This window comes from Vanellus vanellus (genome assembly GCF_965231255.1).
Source record: "Vanellus vanellus genome assembly, chromosome: 5".
Classification (NCBI taxonomy): domain Eukaryota; kingdom Metazoa; phylum Chordata; class Aves; order Charadriiformes; family Charadriidae; genus Vanellus; species Vanellus vanellus.
Window position 1 is genome coordinate 11,818,090 of NC_138910.1, and position 27,629 is coordinate 11,845,718.

Sequence of the window (27,629 nt, forward strand, 5' to 3'; positions counted from 1 at the left end):
GTGACCACTAATGTGTCACAAAATGGCCAGGGGAGGGCAAGCAGAGACAAAAAGATCTGGTATGTGAAGATGTATGTCTGTTCAACACATTATTTCCTGGCAGAACTAATGCATTGCAAATGATTCACACTTCCCAAACTGTGATCGTAATAAACAGGAACAACCAGGTAAGAATGGAATTGAACTCTAAAAATATAGGTAATATGCCAGCTCCTGATGCGCATTCACAATGAGAACAATTTTAATGTTCAGGACTACAGACTCAACCAGTAGATACCAGTGTAGCCAGGAAAGCAATTCCATTTACACCTGCTGAAGACCTGGTCCTCATTTTCAATAGTGCTCTGGGAAGTTCTCTTCGTCCTTTATGCTTGCTTCACAGCAAACAGGAAGATTTTAAGACCTGGATTAGTCTAGTTGCACCTTGAGGAAGAATTGGAAAATTGGGATGTATTGTGATGACTGAAAAGTCTAGATATGGGGGGATGGACATTGCCAGAGGGCCAGTGGCACATACATCTGCCAAGCACCCTCCGCAGCCAGGTTTGTCCCCCTCTGCACACCGATTTCCAGCTGAAGCACGTGCTGTGGCTCCCTGTCTTGGCTTCAGTTGGGATAGAGTTAATTTTCCTCCTAGTAATGGCTGTGTTTTGGATTTAGTATGAGAATAATGTTGATAACACATATTGGTTTAGTTGTCGCTAAGTAATGTTTATATTAAGTCAAGGACTTTTTCAGCTTCCCATAGAAGCTAAGAGGGAGCATAGACAGGACAAACTGGCCAAAGGAATATTCCATACCATAGATGTCATGCTCTGTATATAAAAGGGGGTTGGCTGGGGGGCAGAAATCCATGATTGCTGCTCAGGACAGGCTGGGCAATCAGTCATCAGATGATGAGAGAAATTGTATTGTGTCACTTTATTTTTGTATATTCTTTTACCATTATTATTGTTGCTATTATTGTTATTGTTGTTGTTATTATTATTATTGTTTTCCTCTTCCATTACTGTTCTATTGAACTGTCTCTAACTCAGTCCATGAGGTTTTTCCTCCCTCTTCTCCCTATCCTACTGGGCAGGAGGAACGAGTGAACAGCTGGGTGGTCCTAGTTGCTGGCTGGGGTTAAACCATGACACTGCCCAGATGGCTGGTGTCTGGGGTTGTTGGGTCTCCCAGGGGGCTCACAGCACTGGGTCCTCAGGAACGAAATGATTTATTCTAATGAGATTTCGGGGTTAGTTTTCAGGTGCCCCCTGAGGCGAAGCTGGGAGGGTGGTGGTGGCGGCCTGGGGTGGAGGTGGGACTCTGCTCAAGCAGGGAGGCACAGCACTCTGGTGTCAACACTTCCTAGGCATTTCCATCCCTTTTTCTGTCAGCTCTCCGGCAAAGGACATCTTTAAGGAGGTGCCCAGAGGAACTGAATGGGCCAGGATAGGTGACTGGCATGGGAGCGAACAGCAGCAGGGCAGGAGCTGGATCCAGCACGGCCCAGAGGGGCGGCTACCCCTGGTCCCCCATCACCCACAGAGCCGCAGATGCCTGACAGCAAGCATGCATCAAGCCCAGGCTCCCCCATAGCACTGGCTCCTTTCCACAGGACAGGCCCACTGCCCCTGCCTGTCCGCAGGACAGGCCCACTGCCCCAGGGAAGGCTGGGGGCGGCCCCCATGACCAGGCCCTGGGCCTGGCACTGAACCCCCCTGACAGACGGGGGGCCCACATTGAGACCCCGATACTGGCCTCTCCCCTCAGAGACTGGGATTTCCTCCACCACACATAACCACCCTGGTGACCATGCAGAGTGTCCACCATGGGGCTCCCTCAGGAGCTGCAGGCCAGTCCCAGGCTGCCATGGGGTGACTGTGGTGACTGGGGGTAAATGCGGGGACCAGGCAGCACTGAAGGGGCTTTGGGGCTGGAGGGGCTAATGAAGATGTAGACAAAACACCCCTCGGCACCCTGAGCAGGTCCATGTGGCAGGGTGCAGAGGGATAAGGCCGCTCGTTCCCTGTGCTGGCAGGGAGGCACCCAGCCATTTTTGCTGTCCGTAAGCCACTGATGCTTCCTGGTTCAGTGCAAGTTAAAAATTTAGAATCATAGAATAGTTTGTGCTGGAGGGAACCTTTAAAGGCCATCTAGTCCAACCTCCCCTACAATGTGCAAGGACAGCTTCAACTAGATCAGGTTGCTCAGAGCCCCGTCCAACCTGACCTTGAATGTTACCAGGGATGGGGCATCTACCACCTCTCTGGGCAACCTGGGCCAGTGTTTCACCATCCTCACTGTCAAAAATTTCTTCCTTATATCTAGTCCAAATCTACTGTCTTTTAGCTTGAAACCATTACCCTTTGTCTTATCACAACAGGCTCCGCTAAAAAGTTTGTCCCCATCTTTCTTGCAAGCCCCCTTTAAGTACTGAAACGCCGCAACAAGGTCTCCCTGGAGTGTTTGCTTCTCCAGGCTGAATAACACAAAGTGTCTCAGCCTGTCCTCACAGGAGAGGTGCTCCATCCCTCTGATAATTTTTGTGGCCCTCCTCTGGACCCGCTCCAGTTTAGGACAACTCTGATCTCAGGAATGACTTGAGTAATACTTCTGGTTTCTCCTACCCTCCTACATACACGGACAGCGATTCTCTCAATATATGAGATTAGTACACAAGACTGCATATCTTGCTCTTAAAGCAGGTGAAGGAAGGGGAGAGGCATTTAACACACAGAGCTGTTACTTCTCATTCAGAAACGTATTCGTAACCTGCCAGTGTTTCTGGCAGTGGAGTTTGCCAGAAGAGACCAGCTCCACAGGCTTTAGAGGTGGCTTTGCAGGACATACACCAATGGGTTGCTCATCCTTCTTGTCCATGTCTGATACTGACAGGATAACTTGTGTTTATTTCACTGAAAGACTTTACTGGCAGTTGTGGCAGGATTCAGGGTCACTCGGACCTTTGAAGTGAGAGAAAGGACACCTTTGCCTGAAAAAGAGGAAGTGGAAACCACTGGGGGCCATCTGATTTCTAATGGTTTCAAGCAGTGCATTTTACTGGAGCACAAAGCAGAACATACACACTGCTCAGCTAGAGAACCCCGGCAGGTGAGGCAGTTAAAAATAAAAGGGTTTGGAAAAAACAGATCCTGCCCACAGAGACCTTTTTTCCCATCTTGATCTCTATCTAGCAATTTTCAGAGGCTTCCTGGGATGCCACATCAACCTGTGTCATAGCCGTGTTGGCCTTCTGGGCTATTTCTCATTTCTAGATCCACTGCAAGCTCCCTGCTCCAGCCTGACCATCCTTCTTCTAGATGTCTCCCTGGCACAAACACGCTTCCTCTCAAGAAAGGAGGGCTGCCACCCCCTGTCAAACACCTGCCGGCTGTCCTGCCTGCTCCCCCTTCTCTTGCCACACCACTTTAGCGAGCCCGTAACACACATAAGATGGCAGCAAACAAAACAGCCATAATCACTGCCAGAAGGGCCAAGGTCAGTACTGTTCCTTTGATGTCAAAGATGCAAGTGTTTTCTGCTGCTTTTTACCCTGTTGAGCAGTAAGAAGTGCTTTGGCATAAAATTTTGCTTGTAAGGAAAGAACAACGGGGGTCTGAGGCACAGAGCTTGTCTGTACTAGTAATTTATTGCAAAGGAAGTGATCACGTGGATCCCAGGTACTCTGCTCCCAGTGCATAATTAACATGCCTTGGGATGGGATAGCTTCTTCCACTTTAAGAGCAGATTATACAGCACCTTCCATTTAATTTGCACTGAAGGTGTCGGGATGGAGAGCTGGCAGGGGATAGCTGCTGTGCTGTCAGTTCCCACATCAGCTTATTTAGCAGTAACTTCCTTGTGTCAACAGGTCTCAAGCATTTATGACTTAAAGGAAGAACAGTAGAGGTCCAGAAATCTCCTCCCAGCCTGAGGAGGAAGAAAAACACAGCTTGGGTTTATCATTTGCTACTTGCCACCATGACGTCAGCTCGGGGCTGAACTCTCTACCTGTGGCTGGGACTTTAAATGAGCTGATGACAGAAGAGAAAAGCACTTTCTCTTAGGTTTAGCAGCAAGTGGCAGCAGCCACGGAAGCGGCAATGAGACGCCAGGTATTGCTCGTTATGTTGCTCAGCCTGGCACTGAGCCTTTCCAAAGGTAAGAAACACTATCTTCTGGTTTGGGATTTATCAGGGCAGCTATTCTGTGGCAGTGAATAGATTGCTTAGTACTTTTGGCAGCTGCTGAGAGCCTGGAGGTCAGTGGCAATACACAGTTCGGCATGTCTGGATTTTGATTAATTAATAACGAAAAATGTCACTGAAAGCCAACAGTTTTCCTTGTTCACCGAACAATGCAAAATCACTGGTGCTTGTGATTAACCTAATTTAGCCTATTCCAAGAGCAGTTTTCAGGACCTGCATGCTAAACCCAGGTAATTCAAGCTCTATTACAGTCAAAACAAAAGGTGTGACTGTTCCACCTCAGTACCCAGGGAAAGGAGTGCTGCTGCTGACCTTCCGGCCAGAGGCTCCTTAAACAGTCAATCTGGAAAGCAGCGCCTCCTGAGCTGGCTTGCAACCCTCCTGTTGAAATTAATGGGCACTTCACCACCAACTTGGGTGGCAGAGGGTTGCAGCGTGGTCTGTTCAAACTGAAGGGCAGGTGTCATTCCTTAAGTCATTTACTATGTTTTCAGACATTGTGACAAACTTGTTGGTTGTGGCCCAGAGCCTCCACCCAAACTTGTCTGTCCTATATATTCAGTGACAGCTAGCAGTAAGAGAAGGCATTAGCAGAAGTAGAGTTAAGGTAAATATACGAAGAGTTTTGTCGCGACTTGAAGCTGTGAGGAGAGGAACTCCCAGCTAATACAGAGATAAAGTTATGGAGATAAAGTTGCAGAGATATGACCCAAATTAAGATCTTCGCTGATGCTGTTAAGCTTGCAACTGGTAACAGATGGTTGTGGGTCTCTGTTGACTAGCATGAGTGAACATATGTATTTCCAGCAACATCTACAACATGCTACAGACCAATTTTTAGCTCTAAATTATAAGCATAGAAGTCTTCAAGATTGTCAGTTGTTTGGTTTTCTGTTCGGAGGCTTGTGGGTATCAGCAAGATGTGAAAAATCTTGACCCGAGAGATTACTTTTGCTTACTTGAACAGACTTTGCGTCGGGATGGGCCTGCCCAGGAACCTTTTTCATTCTAAGCAAACATTGTAAAAGCTGTGCAGGATTTGTCCATTTGAATAATACTGGCAAAGGCCCTACCCTGCACAGCAGCCAGATGTCTCTGTTATTCCAGTAAACACCTCAGTCTATTAACACATCCCGTTTCCTTACACAGAAGGTTGGGTCTAAGCAGACAGAGCCATAAAATAACCACCTTTGCTCAGGTTACCTTTGACAAGCCCATCAGCAAGGTTCAATTGCAGCTCATGTGCACTGTTGTTGCCATGGATGTGATTCTTCCTGGATCCAAAGGGTAGTAGTCCTGGACAACTGTTAGCCAGAGCCTCTACAAGGATAACAGCTGTTGTAGACTAAGGACTAGCGCTGTAAGACGTTACTGCACCAACATCTATTTTGAGAAGACAAACTAAACAATGCTCCAAAACCATGGCCCGTGGTCAGCATAGATTCATATTATCATGTTTATAGAAAAAATGTACATTTCTTTACATTGACTGGTGAACAATTAATGCTGCCTATAGGACCCTGTGACCAGTGGAGCCAGAAGATTGGCAGAGAACCAGCACAATTGCTTATGTTTCCCCTTCACCTAGAGGAGACTAATGTATTACTTCAGCTGTTGTCTTTTTGGTGTGCCTTTTCTATGTCAGCATTATTGATCAGAAGAAAAGTTTGTTAAGTTTGCCTCACTGTGGATTTTCAAAGCCCTACAAAGCTCTTGAAAAGTGAGGTCTATTTTTCAAATGTCTGTTGAGATTTGCAATATTTTTTTTTGTATATCAACCATAAGAGTGTGTTAGTGCCGAGGATTCGAGCCAGAAATACATTAGTCTTCTAGCTGCTTGCTGTTAATGACTTAGATTAAATTATGATTGCAGCGGCATTAACTCAGAGTAAATAAATTTCTTCCTAACTCATATATTAACTAATTCAGATTAAAGTTAGATCATATGATCCAAAATGACTATTTGTCAGTATCACACATTTATTAGCAAAGCTGTTTTATAATTTTTTCTCCTTACTTCTAGACAAAAAAAACCCTAAATATTCCATATATCAAGAATTAAGAATTACACAGTCTAAATATAAAATAAACATCCTAAAATTAAATGGATAAAATGCTTCAGAAGAGTAAACACAGTAACAGGTAATGCTGAAACTAAAATGAGAGGAAAATTTTCTTTATCCATTGTCTGGTATCAGCCAGGTTTCTCTTCATTCAGAAAGAATTACAACAAAGGAAAAGAATGACAAAAAATAATTTATACTGTCATAACTACATGGAAGTGTTGTCCTGGAAAGAGGGTCTTGATACCACTGATGATAATTTAGCAGAATATATTCTCTGCTTTCAATGTTTCCTTGAATTTGTTACAGCATAGGAGAAGATATTAGCAAAGGTAGTCATTCTTCCACGGCTGCTCTGAAAGAGTCTATATACAGTTTTTAATAATGCCTGTCCTGGGACCATTTTCCACAGTTACAAATTAACTATATATGTATATCTTGAGGTTAATGTATTTTTTGTGGATTAAGCTGAGGTCTAGAGCAGAATCTGAAGAGTCATTGTGAACTTGTTAACTGTGGAGTGCAGTGTCATGTAAATATAATTAAAAACTGCAACTACTGAAGATGCGTGATGCTAAAATCGCTACTTGTTTAAGGGATGAGAAAGGCAAATTGGCATAGCAAGAGAAGGCAGCAACAGTGACACTAGGTAAGACCAGAGCTCCACTAGCTCTCAGGGAGCACATGCGCTAGTGGATGGGATGCCCTTGACCCTGCTCTAGCAGACAGCATTGGTGTGCGATGCTGCCTTGGAAGGGTGGAGGGAGCTTTCCTGCAGGGACACATGTGTGTGCCGGCAAATCAGCATGTCGTAATAGCTTTGACGAAAAAAGCAGGAAGGGTACAAAACTGCTAGTGGTGGGAAGCAGCCAAATTCCAGAGTGTGGGAAAAGGATAATGAGGGAAAGCACGACACCAATGTGGCACTGGGCCTGGGGAGAGCCTAAGGCAGGACAAGGCTGCTCATGGCCGGGGCTGCTTAGCCCCATGCAAGTCCCCCACTTACTTGCTCAGAAATTGTCCTGCGTACACAGAATTCCATAAGACTTTTTCCACACACAACACTAAGCAGTGCTGCTATTTCTCTTCCCTTCATCAGGAAGTAACCCTGGATCAGATGCTGCCGCACCTGAGCCAATACCTGAAGCCACTTCAGGTAAGGAGCAAAAAGCCCTCAGGTGGTCCATTATAAGGACAGGTTGGAGTAACTCATTCCCAGGGAGCTCTGCACCCCCCACAGGCGGGGATGTGTTCCCCTTCCTGGGTTTCCCCAAGTTTCATTCCTGGTGGAGTTGCAGAGCCCCAGATGAAGTCTGCTTCTCCTCTCCTGCCTTCCTTCTCTGACCCTCCTCATGTTTACTGTGAGGGAAATGTGTTGATGATGATTTCAGCAACCTCCTGCTTGGTGCCTTTGCCTCCTTGAATGGACCCCAAGACACTCATCTGTTTGTCACATCCTTGCCACCCAGGAACAGTTGCTGTTTCACGGTTTTCCCAAAACAGTGTTGCCCAGCAGGCCATCACAGGCAGCACATTCATGAGGTGACGGGTGCCCTCTGCGTGCTCTGGAAGCTGATGCTGGCTGTGTGGTTCTGCCTTGGGCAGGCGGAGGGAGCCTTCCTGGCTAGGAGACATGCACTTGCTGGTGGCTGGGACAGCTGTGGCCAGTGAGTGCAGCTGAGCCTGGAGCAATACAGTGCCCATGTGGAGCACATGCTGAAGCCCTGGGATTTGGGGGAGAATGGGCCATGAACATTTCAGGCCCCACAGGCTTCACAGCCTGGGAGAGCCTCGAGGCAGGGCAAGGCTGCCCACGGCTGTGGCTGCTCAGCCCCGCACATGTCACTCACTTACCTGCTCAGAGGTTGTCCTGCACACACAGAGTTCCACAAGACTTTTCCTCCACATAATGCTAACCAGTGCTGCCATCTCTCTTCTTTTCCCTTCATCAGAAAGCATCACTGAATCAACTGCTGCCACAAATGAGCCAACAACAGTTCCAGGTAAGGAGCAAAAAGCCCTCAGGTAGCTCATTATAAGGACAGGTTGGAGTAACTCATTCCCAGGGAGCTCTGCAGCCCCCACAGGCGGGGATGTGTTCCCCTTCCTGGGTTTCCCCAAGTTTCATTCCTGGTGGAGTTGCAGAGCCCCAGATGAAGTCTGCATCTCCTCTCCTGTCTTCCTTCTCTGACCTTCCTCATGTCTACTGTGAGGGAAATGTGTTGATGACGATTTCAGCAACGCGGTCCCCTCCTGCTTGGTGCCTTTGCCTCCTTGAACGGACCCCAAGACACTCATCTGTTTCTCACATCCTTGCCACCCAGGAACAGTTGCTGTTTCACGGTTTTCCCAAAACAGTGTTGTCCAGCAGGCCATCACAGGCAGCACATTCATGAGGTGACGGGTGCCCTCTGCGTGCTCTGGAAGCTGATGCTGGCTGTGTGGTTCTGCCTTGGGCAGGTGGAGGGAGCCTTCCTGGCTAGGAGACATGCACTTGCTGGTGGCTGGGACAGTTGTGGCCAGTGAGTGCAGCTGAGCCTGGAGCAATACAGTGCCCATGTGGAGCACATGCTGAAGCCCTGGGATTTGGGGGAGAATGGGCCATGATCATTTCAGGCCCCACAGGCTTCACAGCCTGGGAGAGCCTCGAGGCAGGGCAAGACTGCCCATGGCTGTGGCTGCTCAGCCCTGCACATGTCACCTACTTACCTACTCAGAGGTTGTCCTGCACACACAGAGTTCCACAAGACGTTTCCTCCACATAATGCTAACCAGTGCTGCCATCTCTCTTCTTTTCCCTTCATCAGATGGCGTCAGTGAATCAACTGCTGCCACACCTGAGCCAACAACAGCTCCAGGTAAGGAGCAAAAAGCCCTCAGGTAGCTCATTATAAGGACAGGTTGGAGTAACTCATTCCCAGGGAGCTCTGCAGCCCCCACAGGCGGGGATGTGTTCCCCTTCCTAGGTTTCCCCAAGTTTCATTCCTGGTGGAGTTGCAGAGCCCCAGATGAAGTCTGCTTCTCCTCTCCTGCCTTCCTTCTCTGACCCTCCACATGTTTACTGTGAGGGAAACGTGTTGATGATGATTTCAGCAACCCAGTCCCCTCCTGCTTGGTGCCTTTGCCTCCTTGAATGGACCCCAAGACACTCATCTGTTTCTCACATCCTTGCCACCCAGGAACAGTTGCTGTTTCACGGTTTTCCCAAAACAGTGTTGCCCAGCAGGCCATCATGGGTAGCACATTCATGAGGTGACGGGTGCCCTCTGCGTGCTCTGGAAGCTGATGCTGGCTGTGTGGTTCTGCCTTGGGCAGGCGGAGGGAGCCTTCCTGGCTAGGAGACATGCACTTGCTGGTGGCTGGGACAGCTGTGGCCAGTGAGTGCAGCTGAGCCTGGAGCAATACAGTGCCCATGTGGAGCACATGCTGAAGCCCTGGGATTTTGGGGAGAATGGGCCATGATCATTTCAGGCCCCACAGGCTTCACAGCCTGGGAGAGCCTCCAGGCAGGGCAAGGCTGCCCATGGCTGTGGCTGCTCAGCCCTGCACATGTCACTCACTTACCTACTCAGAGGTTGTCCTGCACACACAGAGTTCCACAAGACGTTTCCTCCACATAATGCTAACCAGTGCTGCCATCTCTCTTCTTTTCCCTTCATCAGATGGCGTCAGTGAATCAACTGCTGCCACAAATGAGCCAACAACAGCTCCAGGTAAGGAGCAAAAAGCCCTCAGGTAGCTCATTATAAGGACAGGTTGGAGTAACTCATTCCCAGGGAGCTCTGCAGCCCCCACAGGCGGGGATGTGTTCCCCTTCCTGGGTTTCCCCAAGTTTCATTCCTGGTGGAGTTGCAGAGCCCCAGATGAAGTCTGCTTCTCCTCTCCTGCCTTCCTTCTCTGACCCTCCTCATGTCTACTGTGAGGGAAATGTGTTGATGACGATTTCAGCAACCCGGTCCCGTCCTGCTTGATGCCTTTGCCTCTTTAAATGGACCCCGAGACCCACATCTGTTTGTCACATCCTTGCCACCCAGGAACAGTTGCTGTTTCACGGTTTTCCCAAAACAGTGTTGTCCAGCAGGCCATCACAGGCAGCACATTCATGAGGTGACGGGTGCCCTCTGCGTGCTCTGGAAGCTGATGCTGGCTGTGTGGTTCTGCCTTGGGCAGGCGGAGGGAGCCTTCCTGGCTAGGAGACATGCACTTGCTGGTGGCTGGGACAGCTGTGGCCAGTGAGTGCAGCTGAGCCTGGAGCAATACAGTGCCCATGTGGGGCACGTTCTGAAGCCCTGGGATTTGGGGGAGAATGGGCCATGAACATTTCAGGCCCCACAGGCTTCACAGCCTGGGAGAGCCTCGAGGCAGGGCAAGGCTGCCCACGGCTGTGGCTGCTCAGCCCCGCACATGTCGCCTACTTACCTGCTCAGAGGTTGTCCTGCACACACAGAGTTCCACAAGACTTTTCCTCCACATAATGCTAACCAGTGCTGCCATCTCTCTTCTTTTCCCTTCATCAGATGGCGTCAGTGAATCAACTGCTGCCACAAATGAGCCAACAACAGTTCCAGGTAAGGAGCAAAAAGCCCTCAGGTAGCTCATTATAAGGACAGGTTGGAGTAACTCATTCCCAGGGAGCTCTGCAGCCCCCACAGGCGGGGATATGTTCCCCTTCCTGGGTTTCTCCCAGCTTCTTGAACAGACCCCAAACCCCACAACTGTTTCTCACATCCTTGCCATGCAGGAACAGTTGCTGCTTCACAGTTTTCTCTGTCAGTCTTCTCCACTCTTCTCTCTTTCCCTGCTGTCCTTTGCTGCAAGAGGAATGTTTGAGGGGAGGGGGGGCAGTGGTTGAAGAGGTGGCTCTTTTCCTGCTTGGTGGCTTTGTCTTCTGCAGCATTCCTGGGTGCAGAAGAATCCCTGCAGATGAGGTGCCCAGGGTAAGCCCATTACTGGGCCATGCAGGAATTGTTCCTGTGCCTGCTTGGAGAATTGGCAGGGAGGGAGCCAGAGCACACACCAGCATGAGGCTGTGTGCCATGGGGCCGTGGCTTGGGGCCACAGAGCAGTCCCTCCCAGGAATCCTCTGTGCCCCACCAAGCCTCCATCCCAGTGGGATGTTCCAGGGGAGATAAAGTGCTCCTTATCAATGCTGTGTCTCCCCTCCATTCTTCCCTGCTGGCCATTGCTGCAAGGGGAAAGTGTTGGGGGTGATTTCACAACTGTTGTTGCTTTCTGCTTGGGGTCTCTGCCTCCAGGAAAAAGAATTTGGCTTCAGTAGGTGCTCTGGAAACACAATATCGGGAGATAAGCCCTCTATCCAACGAAATGTCATTAAGTGTTTTCTTTTCCATTTTTGGGGGGATGAAAGACATCTACTTTATTTTCCCCCGTTGCACAGAAAATCTCTACCTCATATATGACAACGTACCTGTGGAGTTCAGTGAAAGAAACCAAGCAGGGTGAAAAGCAGAATTTGGTGACTTGGAAGAGAACTGTAATTGTCATCCTACATATAACATATATTGAAATATATCTTTTAATTACTTATAAATGAATAAATTATGTATAGATTTGAAATACATTAAAATCCTTAGAGAATATATAATTGCTTAGGGAAAGTATAACTGTGACCATTTTAGGCAAAGAGCGTAGCCTGTAAAAATTAAATTAAAAATATAGTTGAGATTATTCTAATGTCCTACTGCTCCCTAAATTTCTTTCTACTGGTGGATCTGCTGTCACATCTTTCTAAGAGTTTTCTCCTTATTGTTGTGCATGTTTCCAGGCTAGCTTCTCACAGGATGATTTTCAAGGAAGGATTAGTTAGAAGTTTTCCCGCAGTGCTATTAATCTTCTAAGTGTTAAAACATGTTGGAGTTGAAGAGGACCTGGGTTGGCTCAGGACAGAGGCGTAAGCCCCAGGATGGTCTGGATACACTGAAGATGCTGTGAGGGTGAAAACAAGAATCTTGCCCTTTTCTTGGGGTAGCAGTGACAGGCTTGGCATTCAGGGAGAGGGAGAGATGTGTGGAGCCTGCAGAACTCTTGAACAGAGAAAATCTGCAGGGAGAGGGCAAATCAATTGGAAAGGGAGTTTACCAGAGAAGAGATATCACAGGCAGGCATGCAGGGTAAGTCACACTGAGGAACAGATTTCAGGAAATAAGGGCAAGGCACTAGCTAGAGTACAGGGCAGAGTAGAAGCAGGTTTGGGAAAGGTTTTGAGGCGTCACACCATGCTGCCCTCGATGGCCTCAGCGTAACCAGGGCACTAACAGGGCTGCCATATTAAGTTATTTTCCCTTTTCTGGGAATGAACACAACATCATCTTCAGCAACAACTACAGCAATTAAGTAGAAGGCAGCAGTCAGCACAAATCTGCAAAGTTTACTTCTACTGCTGTAGAAGTACGGTATAGTGGCCAGTTAATATAGTTAGTCACATTACAGTGGCAGCTGTAAGACCTGCAACTAATTCCTTAGCAGCATACTCTGATATCTGTTGAAGTATGTATACTATGATGATTAACTTGGCAGCCTTCATTTTATTAATGTGTCTGCAGTAAAGGACCCTACCTAACACTATGTTATAATAAGGCAAGCACATACCAGTGCAGTATTAAAGATGCACAGGCTATTGTAGTCTGCCTTTTTCTGACTTAGTCACTGATTTTGGCAACCCTTGATATACTTTTTTTGTTTGTTTTGGTTTTAGTCGTATTAAGTAGAGTTAGACTGTGAATGCTCAGTATGACAGACAATGAATTTCAGCCTTACTCTGTGTCCCCACTGTGATATCCTGCTGGATTGTGTAGGGAAAACAGTTACTACACAAACATTAAGCAAACAAGACGTAGCCATGTGCTCTTTAATTGCATCTATACTCTATAAAACATACCTGGTAGTTTCTTTTAGTAGAAGTATATATGAACTATTTAATATATGAAGTACTTTTTATATGGACTAGCTATTGCAATTTCATAGAAATCCTGATGTCAGTATCTTTCCTTTCTCTGTCAGGGGACCCATGCAGATCAGACCCTTGTGGAACACAATTGGCTAAATGTATTGCTTTATATAGCAATTTTACCTGCCAGTGCCAATATGGATTCTACTATAAGGAGAAGAATTGTCACCAAGGTGAGTTGCAGAAGGGCAATCTATATTTTCAGTTACTTCACAGATAACTGCTCAAGTGAATTTTTCTTCCCATATCCCTTGCTCTCGTGTTATAACTGAAAGCAATCAGTCTGGGAAAGTGACTGCTGAATAATGCCTTGCTTTGCAGACAGCCACTGCTACAATGACCTAGATTGTTATCTGACAAAACAGTAACAGCCAAAGAGGTTAATGTGCCAGGAGAGAAGGTGAGCTCGCTGTCAGGAGTGCTGGAAATTAAAATGAGTGAAAAGCAGGAAAAAATGCAAGTGTAAACCTGACATCAATATTAACGGCCAGGATTTAAAAAGGCCCAAACCCATGAAGACCTCCGAACAACTGGCTTGATTTTCCCTATTGCTAAACACTCATCACAGTCCTGTTGAAATGCATCTCTGAGATGCTGCTGACGGCCAGGCATGTGAGCAAATGGGGCTAAGTATTTAAGTGCCAGCAAGCATGGTTCTCAAATTTACCTGTGAGCCTAAAGAAGCAGGTAGGCACTTAATCACTTTCTCAGGTATGGTGAACCCTGTTAGCTGCTTAGTGGCTGCAAATTTGGAGTCCTTAATACAGGTATTTTCTCACTAAATGCTGTAACACCTTAGATACAGTCTTTTGTTAGCTTCAGGCCATGCTTACAGTTTAACGCTGTTATTTCATAGCCTGGCTAGTTTGGTTGAGCCCAGGATCCCGCCTGCTTCCCAGGTAGCCAGAGTACATTCCCTGTTGTGGCTGAATTGACTAAGCAAATATTTGTCCCCTACTGATTCCTCCAGCATATGAAAAATAGCACTGATTGATTTCTGCATTGCATTTCTCCAACTGTGAAGGCTGGAGAACTCTAAGGTGAAACCCAACTTACTCGAATGCTTTCAAATGAATTACTATTCTCTGTTCTTGTTCTAGGGCTAATATTCCCAGGAGTCGTTATGCTGACTGCATCTTACAATGATAGTGTTGGAACTGTAAATTCCATGCAGTATGAAGAGGTGTTCAAACATATAACAACGTTTGTGAGTGACGATGTTGTCTTTTTTCTGTATATTTAATGCTATCTTGAATGGTATGCAGACAGAGGGGATGTACGCTGCCTTTAATGTGAAGCCTAGAATAGTTTCACTTGAGAAATCTACTTCTTTCAAAGAATGCTTCACTCTAGTTTAGAGCTATTCATAAAAGACTTGAATTTTGCTCTCAGGTGAGTACATGCGTGGCTCTTGCTGAAGTGAAGGGATGGACTTGAAATAAGTAACATCTGTGGTTTTGGTGCCACTTCTATTCTGGAAAGTTGTCACATAAATTGCTCTTTATCTTTCATCATTCCCTTTCCAGAAACCAGGAGGCTGAGCAACATTTTGCAACCCATTTAGTTTCTGATGAAATGTAAAAATGAACTTTTTTTTTTTTTTTTTAAGTTTCTACAGAGCACAAACTTTTCAGAATGGCTGTCCATCTTTGTCTAAATACCAAAACAATAAGCCTCTTCCATAAGCATACCAATATTAGTATTTTAATGCTATTAGTGAAATAGATATTTCCCATTTTGAGTATTCTATAATTATAGATAAAATAAGGTAATGGATTTCCTGGAGAAATAAGATGAACAGTTTAATTTACACTGCCATGTTGAAACAAGTGGATGTGCTCATCTTGCTTTCTGGAAGTAAGGAAGAAGTATGCGATTCTACCAGACAGCTGATCAAAAAATTTACCAAATATTAATCAGAATTCATCAAAAATGGTTATCAAATTCTTCATGTTATTATATTGCTTCCTATGAATGTTTTATTGGAAAGTAATCAAAAATTGTCCCTCCAAAATGTTAAAAAATATTTTCCTCAATTTTTTGTCCAGCATTTTTTCATGACATGGCTACAGAAGTGCATGATATGCAGCACTAGAATAGATATGTAATAGTTGCAAAAGTGAAAAGAGCATAGAAATTTTTAAAAATTTTTTTACAAAGGAGAATAGTTTACCTTTCATTTCAGTTGACTTAGACATCTTACCCTTTTTCACGATGCCTTCTACTTGTGTGGCAGTTGGAGGCAGCTATCCCCACCAGTTGTTCCCTGCTTCACACGGGGTGAGGGCGAGCAGTGACTTTTCTACTGACCCCATCCAACCTCCAGCGCTTTCATCAGTGCTGTGCTTCTCCCCACATGATCAACCCCTGATGATCCCACTTCACCGTATCTCAAGGACATGTGGCATCTCTGAGGAAGTCTGCTTCTCCCTCTTCCCTCTACTTGTACATCAGTTGGTACCGCAGAGACGCCTTTCTAAGCAATGAGTCTGCAAGGGAGTATCTGTAGCTATCCAGGGAGGCAACCCTAATGCACTGCCTGACATTCATTGAACTCATGTCTCTCCATCCCTCCGCTGCTCTCCTATATTCCCTGTTCTACAGCACCACCCCACCGTTCCTCTTCTGCAATACCTTGAAGGGTGGATGTGACTGATCAACTTGCTTTATTTGTGCCTATAGTAGTATGTTCTGGATTAAAGCTACAGCGGAAGCCTCAGTGCTTCCTGTGATTTTGGTCTATTTTTCTACTTGCCTTTAACTCCAATTCATTTCTCTTTTACAGTTTAAGGATGCCTTCACTAGTTTACCAGGCTTTGAACAGACTGTCATCGTGAACATTGAGTAAGTTTGCCAGTTTGGATTTTGCACAGTGCATGCTTCCCACACACCCCATTTTAATCTGTTTCCCATGGAGTACTCAGTTCAAGAGAGGATATGGGATGAGTTCAGTTCAGTACATCCTGTTAAATGCAGCCGTTCTTCTTGTATTTTTAATGTTTCTGGGATGCTGGCCCCATATTTACCCCATGGATTTCCAATATGTCTGTGAAGTGGGCTGGCTGAGACAGCTCCACGGTGGACCTCCCACTTCTAGCATCATATAGGATATAGCACCATGCTATAACTAGCAGTCCCTCTGATATCTGACATGCCTCTGAAACTGTAAGTTAACTCTGAGGTTCCTGTGAACAGGTCCAATGTGGAGTCCCAGTTTAATTTAAGAGGCACCCTCATTGCAGAAGCTCACTGCATCTCCTTTTGCATTTGCTGGTGTCTCCTGATGGCAGGCTGAGCAAAGATATTATTGAATGGACTGTGGTGACTGTAGCTGCGGGCATAGGTCCTTTGCTGATCTAGATGGACAGTGTAAGGTCTCCCTCTCTTCCCATCCCCATCTGTTACAGGTTACTGCCCCAGAGCTCTGCCAGCTCCTCTGTGAGTGCTCCCTAACCCACATCAGGCCAAACTTGTCGTGCTAGCGCACACAGCAACGTAAACCCTTTCAGCGAACCCCATGGATTAAGCAGTTACGCAACCTGTTGTTCCAGCAGGGTTATGAGGGCAGTAACTTTCAGTAGAGTGGTTGTGACAAACACATGGGGCACAGTACCATCTTAAGTCACTACAGCAATCTACTTCTTAAAGGTATTTCTGTGCGTACCCCAGCAGCACAAAGTTCAGCTGAAGAACAAGGTTCTCCACCTCACACCCCAGGGAGATTGTTGTCCAGCTGGACCCAACCCAGCTAGCAAGCAATTAGCATAGATACCTCTACATTGCAAACAGACCCTTCTGAATTCATTGCCGTCATACCCTGAATTATCCTCACCCCGCTTCAGGTTGGGTTTTGCATGTCATGCCTGGACGACACCACAGGCTGATGTGAGCACGTAAAGGTTAGTGTCTAACAGATGAGGTCCTCCGCTCTGCAGCCGGCTTGAGGCTAGCCCAGTAATAAAAGAATCAGTTGCATGCCAACAGCGCACAAAGGAGTGGTGTAAGCATTAAATCCAACAGCCTTTTCTTACCAGATACCTATTTACATCTGGATCTACTGAAAAGATGGATTCCTAAGCAAGACTTGAACTTATTTTCAGGTGTCTTAGCAGCTGCCTACATTGTGGGATGAGAGAAGCTAGGGGAGAGGGGGAGGTTTGGCAGAAATCTTTTGTCTTTGCATCTAGCTTGCTATCCATGGGGATTATATGAGACTTTAAAATAATACTATCTGTACTTTTCAGATATCAAAACAAAGTCAGAGCTGCTTTTTCAACGAATGTAACAGTGATAAACCTGTTTCTGGAGAACGCAAATGTAAACAATAAGACAGTTAGTATGGCAATAACTAATGCAGCAAAAGAATCACCCTATGTCTCTGACTACAGAGGTATGTAATTCCTTACCGTGGAAGCAAATAATCAGCAGAAACAGATGTTCCTATCTTCAAAGCTGCTTAGAACATTTCTGTGTGCAGCCAAGGCCACCAGAGCATAAGCCTTGTTGATTTTAAGGACCCGAATGTTCAATCTTGGGTAATTTTGAAGACTGAACCATTCGGTGCTGGGCTTTTTTGTCTTATTAAGGCTTTCTACTTCCTGTGTAAAGGATTGTTGATTTTAACCTGCTGCTGAGTGTTAAGTGGCTGGAAAAATCAGGACAAAATATATACAAACATATATTGTGCTTCTGAGAATAAGACAGTATTTTACTGGCAAAATAGGATGAAACTCTCTTTAGACTTCTTCCATAATTACCCATGGTAATTGAAATGAGGTCTCACTGATTAGCTACTGAGCTAAGTGATTCATTGGTCTAAATGAGTAAAGCCTTGTGTTACTAAAAGTGTAATACTTGGAGAATAATTTTGTGAATAAAATATGTATTTTTTTTAATATGCTCCTGTTTTGAAATCAACTTTTGCAAAAGGTGTAGCTAATAATTAAATGAGTCCATTTCATGGCTTCATGGCTTATGGCCTGAGTTTGGTCTCTGAAGGTGACTGTATCCACCTCAGCCATGACATTTCCTGTGTGCTAGTCCTAAAGGTGAGGGGGAAATAGAAAAAACCTGAGCGTTCACAAAACACCAGTACAATCACATCCCTCCACTGCACGCCACCCACTGAGCTTTGTAACCCATTGCTGCCACTGGGACATGGATTTAAAGAGCAACACGTTGGGCAAACAGCATACTAATATAGCTCATGAAATGAGCTGCATGCTTATAAACATTTATATCTATGTAGAACTGTATGGGATTTGGGCCTCACAGTGCAGTTGTAGAAAAAAACTAAGGGAACAGTGCTGGGGTTTTGCTATAGTTTTTTTAAGGTCAGTCAGAAAGTCAGTGTTCTGAATGTGAATTAATAGGTAGAATTTCTCTCTTCATGGACTTTGGGGCAGGTAGGTTTGGAGGCTGTTGTAGGAAGCTGAGAAACAGAAGGTCAGAAGATGGGATGGAAACAGAACCTTAACTGGTAAACAGCAAGGGAAAAGAAAAGCCTGGTAGAAATGCCTGCAGTATCAATGTCCCCTCCCCCCCCCCCCAAAAAAAAAATACTTAAAAGTTTTTTTCAGAATTGCTACATAATTGGTTTATGATTTACGGAGCAGGTGCACTGCTTTCTATAAAAAGATATTATTAGTTCTCAGTTTGCTTCCTGACTGTTTCTCTTTTAAAGGTGCAACCTATTGTGAAGCTTTTAATTGTGATAACCACACGACAGAGTGCATAGAGAAAATGTTTCCAGAATGCAAATGCAGAAGTAATTTTTCAAGTACACAATGGGATGTTTTGTCTTGTTCAGGTAAGAACCTTGCTACTTTATCTATCACCGAAAAGCTGACCTGGTTATTCCCTGTCTCAGTCCCTTTTGGATAAGGGCGCTCCACAAAAATGCCAAAAATCGGGGAATCAGAAACCTCTAAAAATCAGGGAATGTGTGTCTTATTAAGAAAGCCATAGAAACACATTCTCACATTTCACTTTAAACACACCCATAATTCTATTCCAGTAGAATAAACTACTAAAGCCTGGCAAAATCATCACTGAAAGCAGCGAGTAAGCAACTCTTTAAATGCATTGTTAAACTCTTGGTAAGAACTGAAACCTAAATAGGTTAAATATGGAACAAATTGAATCCTATATTCACAGCCTTCTCTGTTAGGACATATTTTGTGAATAAATTCTACATGCTACCTGGAGGCAGCTATGGGAATACTAACAGAACTGGAAGCCTCATGATACACTACAGCAATCTGTTAAAGCTCTGTCCCTTCTTAGTAGTTCTAGGATTGCATTACCTGTGTTTAGAAAGGCTTTTGTGGGAAGAATGATTTATGTGATTTTTAGGAACTGTTAGTTGTTGGGGTTTTATTTGCGTGTCGGTTTCGAGTCTTTTAATGAGTCCTCTGTTTATATTTTTAGCTATCCTCCACAACCCTGAAATGTACCTTCTTTTCTTCCTGTGAAAACTAAAATTTTCACACTACAGAAAAAAAAGTTTAGATATGAGATTTTAAGAAAAACTACAAATATTGGAAACACTCATGACAAAATAATGAAAGCTGGCTACAATAAAGGCCAGTGAGATGTGATCCAGTGTAGGCCTTTGTGGCCCCTAACCCGTCTAAATCTGATCCGGTTTTAGATCAGTTGCAATACAAATGATCTGCTGTGAGATCAAACTGCAGGTCATTGCTTGCCTCTGTAAGGTGCAGCCTAGCCAAATTTTCATTCTGATGAAGCGGGATAGTTTAAACAAAGACTATTTACTTTCAATTTTGCACTTTTGTATTTCAGTTTTTGTTCTATGTAGGTATAGCTCCAAAGAAACCATTCTGGTGCTTTGAAGCACAACAAAGTTGCGTGTGTTTATATTGCAATAAAAAACAAGGGGGGGGGGGAGGCAGAATTTTCTCCAATGTTGATTTTTTGGGGAGCTATCTTCAATTTACTTTGTATTTTTTCCCTCTGAAAATACAGATTGCAGTAAAGACTGTTCTGATAAAGAAAATAAGTACTGTGCAAATGAACGAGGGTTTCCGGTATGCAAATGCAAGCCTGACTATCAAAGGAACGATGACACATGTGTACCGTGAGTACTCAGCTTTTTCTTGTGTTCCTGTGTTCTAGGCAAAGATAGGGAGAAAAACATCTAACACGGGGTCACCTTCAATCTAGAGCAGCCTGCAGCTATGTGAATCAGAGAGGTGCTTGAGGTGGTTAACAGGTGGACAAATTCCCATGGTGTCACAAATTATGGCATTTTAACTGCTCGGCATTAGCCTTTGGTGTGCACTCATCATACCTCAGAGGAAAGTCAAGGAGATCCAAGACCATCTGAGAGGCAGTGAAGAAGATAAACTAATTCATGCTTATTTTGTGGGTTGATGACATAAACTATTCCCTCAAAGTAATTAAGCCATCAGAACTAGTATGCAGAAGCATTTAGTAAGCAGCAAGCGTTAGAGCAAGACTTGCCACAAATCCCTGGAAAGGTTCCACTGAAATCTGTGGGCACTCTGTTTCCTGATAACTTTCAGACCTATGTTATCTTGTCTTAGTTTTCTCTCTGTGACTAATTCTGTCAGCTCAGGGTCAGAACAGAGCAGTGGTGTTTGCTGCTGAAGCTGAGTAAGCGACCTGTTGTGCTCTGCTCCTGTGGATAAGCAGAGGGACCTTGCTCCCCATATCCATTAATTCAGCTCTTTTTGTAATTATTGCTGATACACACTGAACACTTCTTACCATATAGTTGATATATTTTAAATATAAAAAATGAACATGGGAGGAAGATGAAGAGCTGCCAGTCCTTATAGACCTTAGATTCAGGCTTTTGATTAAGACAGTGGGTAGCAATTCCAAGTGGTTCAGAGGTGCAGGGCTTAGTTCTTTGGAGACATTAGACCCCTTTTAACATTTTTCAGGCTGAGAACCTGAAACTTTGAGTGCCCAGCTCATCAATCATTCTAAAAATCTTGGATTGTTTTACTCTAACGATAAAACTAAAGAATTCAATATTAAGATAGCATTAAAGAGGAAACCTGCAATGAACACACCTTGTGGAGAAATTGCTGATAAAAGGTGGAAATATACCACTGTTTTGTGATCATCTACTTAATGATATTATCATTCTTTTCTTTCTTTCCCCTTTTTTCTTTTTTTTCTCTCATGCAGTTGTCCAGTGGGCTATTCTGGGGAGAACTGCAATAACAGTAAGTACAAGAACTCCTGATTTTTAGTTGTAGCATGGAAAAGTACCTGGTAATGTTTAATCTGCCTGAGATAACAAAAATAACAAGTAGAAGTCTTGAGGGGTGCCATCATCCTCTACTGATACCAGGAAAATGTTAGGAAAAAAATGAGTGAAATTCCACTGTTGCCTTCTTGAAAATCCATCTTGAAACTCATGTTCAGACAGACAGTAGTATTTCCTCTAATGACCTCTGCATTAAGTCCAGTGGTTTTTAGTCAAACACAGGTTATTTGACAGAAAAGCATTTAGTCCTCATGTAAAGACATGCAGTACTGAACTCAGCACCACTAATGGGTAGTTTCTCCTGTAATGAACGACTCCCTCTATTAAAACGCCAGTGGATTAGCTCTCATTTAAAATGTTTCTACTTTAATATCCAACCACTGGTTCTTGCTTGTGCTTTACCTTGCAACCATTGCATAGCATCTAGTACTCTGTACCAGCAAATACATGATGGCCCCGACTCTTTTATCCCATCATTGTGATCATGTGGACAAGCTAACCAGATGGGCCTCCCAAAGTTTTTTCCCTTTCCAGTTTTGCAGCTGTTCGCTGCACCTTCTCCAGTTTCCTCTACTCTGCACTCGTGAGGCCACAACTGGAATACTGTGTCCAGTTTTGGGCTCCCCAGTTCAAGAGGGACAGGGAAGTGCTGGAGCGAGTCCAGCGAAGGGCAACTAAGATGATTAAGGGATTGGAGCATCTCCCTTATGAGGAAAGGCTGAGAGAGCTGGGACTCTTTAGCCTGGAGAAGAGAAGGCTGAGGGGAGACCTTATTATGGCATACAAGTATCTAAAGGGTGGGCTGAAGGAGGATGGAGCCAGGCTCTTTTCAATGGTTCCCAGTGACAGGACGAGGGGCAATGGGCACAAGTTAGAACACAGGAAGTTCCATTCAAATACACGGAAACGCTTCTTTACGGTGAGGGTGACAGAGCACTGGCACAGGCTGCCCAGGGAGGTTATGGAGTCCCCTTCTCTGGAGATTTTCAAGACCCGCCTGGATGCAGTCCTGAGTAATGTGCTCTGGGCAATCCTGCTATAGCAGGGGAGTTGGACTAGATGATCTCTAGAGGTCCCTTCCAACTCTGAAAATTCTGTGATTCCACCTTCATATAGATTAGGAGAAGACATTCTTCATGCCTTCCAGTGTTTGCATGTGCCTCAATTCAGAACATCTAATACAGTCAAAGGCAATTTGAAAACCAAACATTTATGGTTCTTCACTTCTCACAACTCCTTTGGCTTTGTTTGAGCAAAAGATATATCCTCATGTAGCCCTTTGGAGTCTCACGCTGCTGCATTCTTAAACTTATACATGTTTAACATAGCTGTGTCTGCAGCTCTGAGATCTTCAAGGGTTTGCTTCTGGTTTTGCCTAAAAGTTTTGGAGATTGGCTAATGGTAGTTGTAGGGCAGCACAGTGATTCTTGCCAGTTGTAAATGTTTGACAGGAAGGATATTTTTCGTCACATGGAACATATTTTCCTGATAAAGTTTTGCAAATTTTAAGACCTTTTTCATAAAGTAAATGAAAATGCTAAATTGGTACAAAATCAACACATTGTGAATTTAAATGCAAATTTGGGACCTGCTAACGATAAACTCCATTAATAGCCTTATCTTCTCCGCACGGCACTTGGTGGGTACTGATGTAAAAAGTTTGCTGAGCAATCACCAAGGACACTTTACATATGTGTTCGGCATAGCATTCTTTCAAGAAATCATATTCCCTGTTGTCTCAATGTATGCTCCTATGATTAAAGGTGATGCATCTTTCTGCTGGTAATGGCACAGTTGGTGGTTTCATGTTGTGTACCTCCAGTATAGGCATTCAGTGTATTAAATGGCAAACTCATAAACCCAGACTGGAATCTTCAAGTAGGTACCACCAGTAAGGTTGGTAGCTCAAGAGACTGTCTTACTCTTCACATCCTTATCTTGAAATTATGCCCTGCAGGACACAATTCTTTTTTTTTTTTTTTTTTAAAACTTACAATGGCTACGCAGAGCTAAGACTAGGTTTTAGTAGCAATTCCATTCATAGTTGAAGGAAAAGATACAGAATTCATGTCTTCTTCCCTTAGTCATGCTAGTTCTGCAGCAAGATCAGTGAAAATGAACTTTCCTTGCCAAACATTTATGCAGATATGGGATATTTATGCAGTGTTCATAGTGCCACATAACAGACACCTCAAATCAGTGTGCTTTATGTGCCTAGGGCATAGGAAGAGCCTATTTGACACCTAACTGCATATTTCAGCGGCAATACCAGCTTAAGCAACCTTTACACCCTCTCAGTTGTTCCTGTCCCTCAGCTATAACTATGTGTGAAGCCATTAAGTGCATGGGATTAGGAACCTGAACTGGGATCAAAACAGACATCCAGAAGATCAGTTCCTTAATTTACATCTTTCTGTGTCCGCAGTCAGTTGTCCTGAGACAGCACCAGGAGCTTGGGAATGCATAACTTCTCTCTCCTCTTTCTCTCTCCCTTTCTCCCTTCCTCCCTTCTTTTTTTTCTTTCTGTCACTCTTTAAAAGTAAGAGGACAGGGACAGGACTTGGTTTTCAATATTAACCATGAGTTTTCAATTGATGTTTCTTGTTTGTTCGTTTGTTTTTGTTTTTTTTTTTCAGATAGAGAACTTATCCTTATAATAGTGGGTACAGTGTTTGGAGCCATCATCTTGAGTTTAGTGATAGCAGTGTCTGTTGTTTCAGTAAGGTAAGAGTATTTCTTACAATTATAGAAGCTGCCTTGCTGCATGTTTGTATGGAACTAAGCAGAAATTTAGAGAGGGGCAGGGCTGTGAATGTGGTTGGGTGCCTACTTGGGCAGACAAGTTAATTTAAGTCATGTAGCCATTAGAATTTGGTTTTGCCGGTGTGCTCTTCCCAGAACTATTTGTTCTCTTACAGTGAATTTGATTATGAAAGCTTCAGCCAAGTCTTGAAAATACATACCAGATCCATTAATCCTAACCCTGCCCTTGCCAGTACTGATACGGCATCTGTATGAGACTGAAGAAGGATGTTGATATCAGAAAACTGTGTGGCCCAAATTCAGACCCTCTGCAGCTTTCCCTGCTAGCACTTCAACTCACGGCCTAGCATGCCCCTTTCAGCTCAATACAGGTGGCGTTTCCAGCCAAACATCCCATTAAAGCTTGCTATTCCTGGTGTACTGGCAAATTCCCAGTTGCAGTTGCACCTCCTCACTTCTCTCCACACAATAAATATAAAACACTCAAGCAGCTCCTCTGCCTTCGCTCTCAGTGCTGCCCAGGTAAAGATGCCTACAAGACTGCCCATAGCAGGCATAGCTCGGTAGCAGGGGCACAAGCTGGTGCCGCGTGTGTGCGATGTATGGACTTGTGGTCACAGACAATTCAAATGCATTATTTGAGTGTCCAGCTCTGACTGCAGGCATGAGGGCAACTTTACTTAACTGGGGGTAATGAATGCCTCATTTCTTCCTCTGAATAGTCAGTTAGAGCTAGTGGTGGTCAAGGAAACTCCTTCACTGTAGGAACTAGTAGAAAGAGGCCAAAGTCCCCCTCTGCCTCTCCTAGCAGTTTAGCCCCATCTGTGATAAGAGATGCCAAACTTTGTACTCTGTCATTGGTAACAAAGGTTTTGCAATAGGTATGCTAGAAAAATCTGTTGCATGTTTCAGAACAGGACTGAGCATTCAAAATAAGGTGGGAGTGGACAACTCAAAAAATTGGACTTACTCAATAAGTAAGGTGCACTAAAAGTTCTTTTAAAACCTCCTTTGTTCTTTCATTCCCTCTGAAGAGCCAAACACAAACAAGATCCAGAGAAGAAGAGCCTGATAAAGTCAGGATATTCCAACCCAAATACCTCTGATGATAGACAGAACACGATGTTCCCCAGAGTCCAGACCACTTCTGGCCATGCAAACTCAGGATATCAGCCAAACAACCCGTATGAAATGCGTTCTCCAAACAGAAGTCGTTTTCCGGACAGGGATTATGATGATATGGTAAGTGTTTCACACAGGCCTACAGGAATTGCATTCCTGAACTGTAGTGTTGTGGGCTACAGACGTTGTTGGAACCGAAACTCCACTCTGTCTATCCTCCCTTGATCTAGAAGGCCAAAGTGGTATAAAGGTAACCAAACAACTGTAGCTGCAGCTGAAAAAAACCAAATCTCTTAATGCAGAGATCAGCACTCATCTTACGAAGGTCCTTCTAAAGCCCCAGTAGTCATCCTTGAGTCACAGGAGGGATATGTGACAAGCTAGGATCAAAGCAACAGTTTGGCTGCCCGGTGGTCTGCTGTGTTGTGGGACATCTGTCTTCATTGACTGAACACATCCTTCAGCCCAGGCGTGCGTGCAGGCATCACGGGCTGTTACAACCTGTGCTTCTTTTAAGCCAGTTGTAGTGTCACTAGGTGCTGCGGTGGCACTTCCCAGATGCAGCCTGGTGCAACATTCATGGTCAGCTTAAGCTGGCACAGCTGCCCAGAGGGTTGGTGTCCTCCCACCCGCTCTGCCACCGCCTAGCAAGAGCCTCTGCCATGGCTGCAGCCTTGTAAAGGGGTAAGGTGCCATGATAAAGCTAGCACAGCTTTTGCACTGATATAGCCCAAGGGAGCCTGTTCAGCAGAGGCGTGTCAGTCGCTGGAAGGTGTGCTCTGAAAAAGCTGCCCGTTTTATCCTGGAACTCTGCAAAGGAGCTGCGGAGGGAGCAGCGGCTTGAGAAGTGCTGCGCTGCGATATGTTTGATTTGTGGGGTTCTGCATGCGTCGAGGAAATAGAAAGCACATTGTCCGTTCAAATCTTGTTTAAATGACATTTTAGTTCTTGTGGTGCAAGAAACTACACCTGTTTAGTGAAGAAAATCTGTTTAACTGTAATACATTTACGTTTTTTTGCAGAATTGAGGCCTAAACTGTGATAGAAGCAACACAGAAACCTGATTTTTTTTTTTTAAAATAAACACCCCACTTTTAAAAAGCTGCTAAGTAAGAAAAGAAAACCATCTGTTTACTTAGTTAACTGATCAGATTCACATGGATTTGGGCATTTCTAACTTTCCAAACATATCACCTTTTCACTGATTAAAATCTGTCTGTTTGGTTTTCCTTGAGGGCTGGTGTGTCCCACAGAAAGGGCTATCATGTGCAGGGTGCTACATGCTGAACTATTCTGCGAAAGGAGCTTTCTGACCCAGAACTACTCTTTATTTCTTTTCTTTTCTTTTCTTTTCTTGTCCAAATTCTCTGTAGTATGAAGTATCACGGGAGCCTGAGGGCTTTAGGATGCAGAGCAGATACTAAGAGACCAAAGCCATAGAAGGATGGACAACCACCGCAACAACAGGTCAGACCAAACACTTTCACAGCCTCTCACCAATGCAGTTACTTCAGCAGAAGAGACAACAAAATCCATAACCCCATATTCTCTGAAGATTTTCTAAAGGAAGATGCCTGCTTGAAAGAGATCATGGACAACTCTCAGAAATAAGGGAAAAATGAAGCAGAGGGTAGGGAGAAGAGGACTTTTGAAAGAACTAATGGGCTCCAATAAACATTAGACTTCTTTCAGGTCGTCAGTACATTGGCAAGAGAATGAATGTAGACAAGATACCAGGATTTCAACCCCATTGTTTTTCAGTTCTTCTGGAAGATCGTCCAAGCGATATGTGTGATGCCGTAAAATGTCAGCACCCAAAGCTTTGCCTGTATTTGGGCTCACTGCATTTCAGCTACGGGCAGTCTGCATGCCTTTGGGCAGATCAAAACTGTTCTTCATGAGAACCTAACCTGTTTCTCTTTAGTCTATCAGGTACAATTTTTTTCCTCTCCTCAACCTCCAATATTTCCTGCCTGAAAGCATTCAGTTCAGATCTCTGCTGACATGTGTTGTGTGAGACAATGGTACTCGTCTGACCTTTTACACAGCCTTCCTTCCCAATACAATGACAAGAAGCAATATCTTCAAACACTATTGTTCTCCATCTTGCACAACTCCATTGAATATACAGTCTCAGCTCCTGCGGCAAGTGTTAACACTTTTTTTTCTCTTGTACTCTTTATGTTTTGATTGAATGATCTTAAGGTTGGTTGGTTGGTTTGGTTTTTTTTTTCATTTCTTACATGCACTCAATAAAT

At 44.5% G+C, this 27,629-nt stretch overlaps 2 protein-coding genes across 2 annotated transcripts in view; both read left to right on the top strand.

Moving 5' to 3' along the window:
* Nucleotides 1–6,283: 6,283 nt before the first annotated feature.
* Nucleotides 6,284–27,149, top strand: MUC13 (mucin 13, cell surface associated; the record flags this gene model as incomplete). The annotated part of the gene is made up of 16 exons (XM_082483441.1): nucleotides 6,284–6,335; nucleotides 7,356–7,412; nucleotides 8,209–8,259; nucleotides 9,919–9,969; nucleotides 10,774–10,824; nucleotides 13,277–13,396; nucleotides 14,324–14,430; nucleotides 16,009–16,067; nucleotides 16,514–16,566; nucleotides 17,437–17,613; nucleotides 18,907–19,032; nucleotides 20,211–20,322; nucleotides 21,405–21,442; nucleotides 24,123–24,210; nucleotides 25,284–25,491; nucleotides 26,745–27,149. Coding segments are annotated over 16 exons (1,401 nt in total), but the record flags the coding sequence as incomplete, so codon positions are not given.
* ITGB5 (integrin subunit beta 5) overlaps nucleotides 26,816–27,629 on the top strand; it is a gene marked incomplete at its 5' end in the record, with an annotated part of 78,174 nt that continues 77,360 nt past the window's right edge. The window contains one exon of the mRNA XM_082483442.1: nucleotides 26,816–26,838. Coding sequence (XP_082339568.1) covers nucleotides 26,816–26,838 — 23 coding nt within the window. The remainder of the gene's footprint in view (nucleotides 26,839–27,629) is intronic.